At 35.7% G+C, this 8,590-nt stretch overlaps 1 protein-coding gene across 1 annotated transcript in view; it reads right to left on the bottom strand.

Annotated features, from left to right (window-relative positions):
* Window positions 1–3,915: 3,915 nt before the first annotated feature.
* Window positions 3,916–8,590, bottom strand: part of TMEM26 (transmembrane protein 26) — a 47,279-nt gene continuing 42,604 nt past the window's right edge. The window contains exon 6 of the mRNA XM_004049455.5: window positions 3,916–8,155. Coding sequence (XP_004049503.1) covers window positions 7,731–8,155 — 425 coding nt within the window. The 3' untranslated portion in view covers window positions 3,916–7,730. The remainder of the gene's footprint in view (window positions 8,156–8,590) is intronic.

Raw genomic sequence — 8,590 nt, 5'->3', positions numbered from 1 at the left:
TAGGTTAGGGGCAAATTGTGAAAGTTCTTGAATGATTTTTGAGGGACTTTAGGTTTAATCTTGTGGGCAGTGAGGCATCATGAAAGTGCTTTGAATAGAAGAGATGTGATCAAATGTGCGTTTTAGAACAGCCAGCACTGAATGCAGTTTGGAATGCACTATGGAGGATTAAACCAGGAGGTTGGAAGACCAGTTGGGAAATAATTGCAATCACTGAGGAAAGAAATGACGTGACACCAAATTAAGATAGTAGCACTTGGAATAGAGAATGTAGGATAAAGATTGAGAGGAAGTATAAGCAGCATAACTGACAGAATTTAGGGATTACTTAGGAAGAAGGTATAAGAAAAAAGAAACAAGGACCTAGGAAACATCTGGTTTTGGCATGGGTGCCTAAGTGGCTGGAGATGCTACTAGTTATTGTTTGGAACACAGGAAAGGAGTAGATTGGGGGTTGAGTGTGGTAAGACATATACAATTATATATATATATACACACACATATATAACTATATATAATTATACATTATATATAATTATATATCATATATAAAAACATATAATTATATATAAATATAATTATAGATGTCTTACCACACTCAACCCCAATCTACTCCAATCTAATTACACATATAATTATATATATATGTGTGTGTGTGTGTATATATATATATATACACACACACACACATATATATATATATATAAAATTGAGTCTGTAATACTTGCAGAATATCCAGAGGAGATGCAAATCCAGGCATAGAGTCCAGGAAGTAAAAGAGTTTGGGGTTAGAGATACCAATAAAAATCACTAGTTAAGGAATTAGTTGAAACCAAAAGATCCAATGAAATAATTATAGCATTTGACCCAGCTGTTCGCTGCCACGTAGGTCATATGGGGACTCTTGCATAATAGAGAGAAATATTCTTTGCCAGAAGGTAGAAGCAACCCCCAAGATCCCAGAGCCACAACCATCTGAATTCTTCAGCTATGCATTTGGCAGAAGCTGAACACCAGCATCCATAGAGAAAACATATTTTGTCTTGTAGATCCAATTTTCCTTGCCCAAAATTCTTAGTTTGGATACAAAGACTATATGATATTTGACATATGGCTGGTTTAGAAATGTTTGTTTTCCTCAATAAGTCGATCAGATTTGCATATGATCCATTTGATCACTTACCACAATCAGTTATAAATTTAGTAAATACTTGGCAAAATCATAAAAGCTTACATACACAAATTAGATGGGCTGTGAATACAGACATGGAAACAGATGCCTAGATTCTTTCTGAAGTTTTCTCTGTCAGGGTTCCTTCAGTTCTCAATCTCTTCTGGGGAAATCAGCATGACTGTGTCATTCAAAGTGAAATTTCTTGATGGTTTGTTTTGGTGACTCCATAAATGTCAGGAGTGTGGAAGTGTTTGACTGGCAGCTTCAAAGTAGTCTCCATGGTACTCATCAAGAAAGACCCAGTGAATCTTTTTGGTCAGCTGGATTTTTCTGTGCTCTTCTGTATCTATTCATTATTTCATTTCCCTAGTATTAGACACTTTATAAGGCAAGCAGAATTTGACATGGTTTAAGGCCTTGATTTATCTAAAACTTCTGAAGATCATCCTTAGTTATAATGAGAAGGTCTTTATTTTCTTGGGTGGAAATAAATGATGTGCTTTTATTTTATTTGCAAAGTGATATCAAAGCATCTGTACATGACAGTAGGCTGAAGTAAAACTCATAAATTGGTGAGGTTTCCTTTGTCATAATTACTTTTAACATTACAAAAATGACGCGTTTAATTTTAAAAATTCAAGCTATCAAATAGATAAAAGTAGTTTTACAAAGGAGGGAATATCCATGATCATTAGAAACTTGAGCACCATTTCATGTTTATTAGCCACTTGTGAAGGTATGGATAACACTTACAAAAAGAGTAACATACTAACTTGTTTTGTATCCTTATTTTTACTTAACAGAATATTTAAGCTATTGTTTCCTATCAACAGTATGGCTCTACTTCATTCTTTTAAAAAATGACATGGTATTATGTAGTATAGAGGTTACATTATTTAACCATGACTCTATTGATGGACATTATGCTGCAACTATGGAAAATACTGAACAGTCTTATATGCACATTTTTGCACACACATATCTGCAGGGTACATTCTTAGAAGTGGAGTTGCTAGGTCAGATGATAAATGCGTTTTGTTCTGACTGATGTTGCCAAATTGTCTTACAAAGGAGTTGTACCAATTTACACCCTCACTAACTATGAATAAGAATGCCTACTTCCCTTGTTTCCTTCTAATACAGCATTCTAAAGAACTTTTTGGGTCTTTGCCAACCGAGTAACTGAAAAATAGTTACCCTGTAGTTGAGTCTGCATTTGAAAAATGGTATTTCATTGTGGTTTGATGTGCATTTCTTCAACTATTCCTTTTGCAGTGAATCATATACTTACGTCATTTGCTCATTTTTTCAGTGATTTTTTTTCTTATTTGTAAGAACTGTTTGTTCATTAAGAAAACTAATGTTTTGTTATATTTGTTGCAAACAAATTAACTCAGTTCATTGTTCAACTTTTGAATTTGCTTATGGTATTTTTACAATGCTAAAATTTTTAATTTTATGAGCTAAAATTTATGAATCTTCTATGGTGTCTCATATCTTGCTCAAAAAGCATTCTCACCATCACAATTATAAAAACAAAGTTTTCTGTGTTTATTTTATTTTAAACGTTTAATTATTTGCTCTACTGGAAATGTTTTGGACATAAGGATTTAGGTAAGGATCCAATTTAATATTTTCCAAAACCTAAACCATTTATAATATTTTACCCCACCCCATGATTTATCACATATCAGAATCCCTTGTGTAACTCGGTCTATTTATTAAATTTATTCTGTTCAGCTTTTCGGCCTGCTTATTCATATTCCACAACCAAATCCTTTTGGTTATTATAGTTGTATAATATATTTAAATATATTAAAATATCTCTCTCATTTTTCAACTTTCTGTTGGTATTTTCTAACTATTCTTTCATGCTTATTTTATCATGAAATCTTTAGAATCAACTTGTACAGTCACAAAAAAATTAATATCTTGTTGGTAGCATGATGAAGATTGTGCTACTTGATCTATTTATAGATCAGTTTAGGGAAAATTGAAACTTTTAAAAAAATATCAAGGCTTCTTACCAATCCCCATAAAATAATGTCTTTCTTTTTGTTAAATTATTCATGTATGGCCCTCACAATCATTTTTAAGTTCTCTTCACATAGATCTTAAACATTTCCCAAGTTTATTCCTATGTATTTTATAGATTTAGTTTATATTGTAAAGGAAATCTCTTCTTCAAGTATATATTCTATGTGATTTTGTATGTAGAAAAGCTATCGATTTTTGTGTGTGATTTCAGATTATTTTTAAAAGTTTCTTAGGTTTAATATGTTTTCCTTGGATGTTCAAGACTCAGTCTTCTATGAATAAATGATAAATTTGGCTCCTTCTTTCCAATTTCTATACCTCTCATTTCTCTTGTCTGATTTCTCTGACTCCTTTCTCCAGAAAAGAAAATAAGAGTGATGTATTTATGATAGCTTTCGCCATTGAGAAACGTTAAGCTTCTATGTAGGAAAAATCTGTCAATTCTTCCGTAGCTTCTGGGTTTCATGTCTTGTTTCAGAAGATCTTTCCCATCCCCCACAGGCTAAAGACAGACTGCATATTTTCTTCTAATATTTATAGTTTTCATTTTACATTTACGTCTTTAATCCATCTGGAATTTATTTCTATATATTGCAGGAGATAAAAATCTAACTTTATTTTTTCCAGATGGATTGCAAAATTTCCCAACATCATTTGTAAAATTGGTCAGCTTTTCCTCACTGGTTTGAAATGCCACTTTAATCATATTCTAAATAGATCAGTTTTATTTTTTAAACCAAAGCTTAAAAACCATAAAGGAAATGAATTGCAGTAGAGAACAAAGACATGAAAAGCCAGCAAAAATCCACATTAAGATAAAGTTGTGCACACACTATTTAATGAATATAATAAAATACAAAGGCCACTCATAGCAAAATAGTATAAATATAAATACTGCAGAGAAAATATTCTTACATGGTATTCTAGTAAGAAAGAGTCAGAGGATGAAATAGATACACATAAAATATAAGACTTAGCAGTTAATTATTCAAACATTGTTTAAAGTTACTCCCTGCATATGGAAACTTATTTGAAGCCTCAAAGCTGTAAACATCCTCCAGCTGCCTAGTTTAACCCCAAATCAGATGTTTCTGAGAGCAAATCAGAATGTCCACTAAGTAAAAAGCCAAGTCTGAAATTAGAAAAAAAAAAAAAACCAAAAACAAAACAATCCCTTTTTTTCTTGTAATTCAAGACTGTTTGGTATTTCATTTGCGTCTCTGTAGTATACGTCACCATCCCTCTTTCCTAGCATTGGAGGGGGGCTAAAGTGGACAGATGCCTGGCATTTGCAATTCTTTCTCTCTTGTAACAGGAAAAGTTGGTTAAGAATTATCAAGAATTAAATGCCAAACATTATTACATTCAACTCTGAAAGATGGATAGAAATCTTAAAGCATGTGCACCTACAAATGCATGCCTTTCCAGAGCTTTGAAAATGTTCAATTAAATAATGAGTTAACAATTAGTATTATAATAGTGAATCCTGCTATTCCTTGGCCATATCTATATGGTTCTATAAGGTCTGAAGTGGTATTTGTTAGTGGAACTACAACAGTGCCAAGAGTAAATTTGTATCAGACTCTTCACTGGAAGATTATAAAGCATGTTATTGGCCAATTCAAAATTTTATTTCATTATGCTATTGAAACAGCTCAAATAAAAATTAAAAGAATAATCAAAGATAAAGACAGTTTACTAATGTTACTATGTCAAGTCATGTCCTCTGAGAGTCATCCAGTAAGGGCAAAAGAAACCCACAAGATGATCATGAGGTGTGTTTCTGCACAGTATCATTGAAACATGCACATTGTGTTTTCTTTCACAAGTGGAATGACATGTTTTTAGGAAGGATATTTGACTGAGTTTAATCAAGCAATTAAATAACAACTATGGCAATAATACCAACAGCACCAACAACCTCAAATAAGCCACTTTCTTCAGGGGTTGGGGATTGACCTGCTGTGTGTTGCGGGGAGGGGTTATGATAGAGAGGATGACTTGCATCACATTATACAGGTGTTGTGAGTCAGTTATCTTATTACAGATAAAATGTAAACAAGTCCCAGGATGTCCACACATGGGAGGTAATTGATGTTCTAGCCACTTTATAACAAACACTTCGATGTTTTGAAACATTACAGTATTTAGCAGTCTACACTAAAAACAACTATGAACTGAACAAATTTGTAATATTTAATCAGGAGTCTCAGGAATGGCTAATATATAACCTAGGTTTAGAGCTTTTTTTCAAATAAACTAAGCAAATGCATATATTTTTTTTCCTATTATAAAAGCAGCCAGTATAAGCCAGTGGGAGTACTGGCAGCTAGGTTAACAAATGCTGCCCCAAGCAGATTTTCCTGGAAAACCTTGCAGAAGCTGGGTCTATTTTTGCCGTTATTAATTGCCAAGATGGTCCTGGGTGCTCTTTGACTTCCTGACCTTCTAAATAAAGCTGGACTTTGGACAGGCTTTTTATTTCTCAAGCCCACGAGGAGTCTAATTACAAAATACTTTAATTTAAACACTAGAAACTCATTCACGAAGCCAAGCCAAGTCTCAGATTTGAAAGCATTTAAAAATATCCTTGCAACAGCCGTACTACTTTATACTTTATCTATTTTTAGGGCCTCAGTGTTTGTTTTGCTGGAAGAAAAAAATTAAAACATGAAAAGTATGCCATGAGCAAATCTGCAATAATAAGCAGCACATACATGTTGTGGAAGAAAATATTCAACATAAAGCAGTCAACATAAAAACAGATTCTGCTGAGGCATTTTTATAAATAGCAGTTATTATTTTGCTTTCAACTGCTGAGCACTTTAAATAACATGCCCTTAAAAGTTGTCAAGTGATTTACTTCATATAAATATAGTTTCTTGATCTTAACTTTCATAAAATTATTATGGAAAATCATAAATGTATTCCATTAGTTCCATGTGTCATTTTATAGTCATTATATTGTTAAAATTAGAAGCACAAGGAAGAAAGAAATAAAAACATATAACAATGGCGCTGAAGAAGCCATTTATGAGAAAATATGCATGACTGTATAAAAACACAATTTGTCTATAAAAGTTTGTATAAAATGTTTCGAATAGGTATCATGTCACCCAGAGAGTTACAGATAAAATTGTCCCAACTGGTTGTCAATAAGTCATACCAAATTAAGGGCATACCCCACCTTAAATGTCCCTTTGAATTCTCGAGTATACTAATCTGGGGGAATTAGGTTTTGAACCTAAAAGAACAGTTTTGGAACTGTTTGCCTCGTGTAATTACTGCTACACACCCGAGCAAATTTTCACGCTGTATCTTTAAAGGCAAAAATCACTTTAAAAGGTTCTGAATCACCTCCATCTGGAAAGTATAGAGGTATGTAAGGGAAAAGTATGGCTATTTCAATACTGGGAAAATGAAGTCTTAATGCAAGAAAATAAAGCGAATTGCCTGATTCCCACAACGGGGTAGCACATTCCGACTCCCGTCACTCAACAAGGGCTGTTGGCCATGGGTGGAGCTGATGCAACCCTCCATCACCATGTTCCCTGAGAGCAAAGGCCACCTCCAGTAGTGGCGGTTCAAAGAAGCTGCAGCTTTGTTCACTACTGCTGGCAGACACCAGAAACCACGGAAACACTTACAGGGCCCGAAACACCTTTATTCACTGCTTCAGAGCTTCCCTGCATCAGCCCACATGATTCAACTTGGCAATACAGAAAATGGTAAAGTAGGGTTCAGAAAAATACTGATGAACACTGCAAATCATGTTCAGAGTAGAAATTGTGACTTTGCTAGCATTTCACCAATATTTCCTGCCTTGCAACCAGTAGATACGTAACCAAAATGGTTTGCTGTGAATTTTGTAGCACCCAAGCCAAAAGCAATAAAATTTCTGTAAGAACATATGCGCCATGGCAGAATACAACATCAGCCCAGAAAAATGATTTTCCTGGGAAGGCCTGGGCAGCGATGAATAGGGCTCTCTATGATACGGAAGCTGGGCAGAGATTTTCGCTTCTTCCAGCCCACAGTGAGGTAATTTTAAAGGCACTTTTCCCTTCATTTGTTCTGCATTCACTGAATGTACATTTTTTGATGTCAGAGGAACATTGCAGAAAAGATCAGACGAAATAGTCTGACAATGGAGGCAAAGTTCAAAGCTTCTCTATTTCCAGGTAACAGCCGCGACAGTTGGTCTGCACCAGATCTTTCGAGGGCATGTCACTGTAACCTCTTCCATAGCTTTTCAAACAGTTCAAGACAAACAAATCACTTAGTCGTTGAACAACTATAACATCTGATACCATCACACAGAAGTTGTAGCAATAGTCACTAATCAAAGTTCCTTCTATTCAGTTGAAAAAAGAAAATTCCTCAGCTTTGGTTTAAGATCACCTTTTTATGTTGTTCTTTTGAAAATTATTATACGCCAAGGTTGGGGGAGAAAAAGGATCCTCCCTGTAAGAAGAACCAGGGAGTCAGGTTCTAGCCGCAGACCACTGTCAATCAATAACTAAGGGGTGTGGTGGGAGTCGTCGGAGGTGACTGGGGAGCCCCGCAAAGGAATAGCCAGGCCCTCCTTAGACTCGTTCTGCCAGTTCCGCTGAGAGGGCCCACTCTCAGAGTTCTGTGCCCGGCAACCATGTTCTCCTTTCAGGCCTTCTGACTGACTTCTCAACGAAGCACGGACTGCCAATGCCAGCACCACCAAGCGGTAGAGTTGCAACACCACCACGAGGAAGTTCTTCGCGGCAAAGAACACCAGCATCTGATTGATCACTTTGAAATAGGTCATCAGTATGAGACGCACGACAAGGAAGGGGCCATCTTGTATGAAGACGCTGATTCCGATGTTCCACAGATCGGCACTGTACTGGCAAAAGAACAGGCTGGGGAATCCCCTCTCTGTCACAGACACAGGGCACACAACGTTCTGTACTGAAAACACAAGACAGACTAGTTACTATCTCTCTTGGAAGTGTAGACATATAAGACAATGCCATGGGGACGAGTCATTAACAATGGGGACTGTGCTAGTAATAATTCTGTGATTTAATTACAGGATAGAAATCAAATGGAATGATCCAGTAATTTAATTCTGGGTGGAACAAGTGAAAGCACCCTGCCCTGTGACTCGCATCCACATAGAAAATGTTAAGATCATCTAGTTCTCACCCTGGGCAAAGCACAATTAAATAGATTCTAGGAGCCAGTCATGGTCACAAGTGCTTATAGACCAAGCTCCTTGTGAGGCTGAGGCTGCACCATGGGGGGAATAAAAAATAAAGGAAGCCACCATTGTGATTCTGGGGTCCACAGTGTAAGGAAGCCTCACAGTTGCATGCTCAAGGCCTCAAGTCAGGAAGCATGACT

Source organism: Gorilla gorilla, chromosome 8, assembly GCF_029281585.2.
Source record: "Gorilla gorilla gorilla isolate KB3781 chromosome 8, NHGRI_mGorGor1-v2.1_pri, whole genome shotgun sequence".
NCBI lineage: Eukaryota > Metazoa > Chordata > Mammalia > Primates > Hominidae > Gorilla > Gorilla gorilla.
Note: the sequence above shows the minus strand (reverse complement) of the source record. Positions and strands in the feature narration are given on the sequence as shown.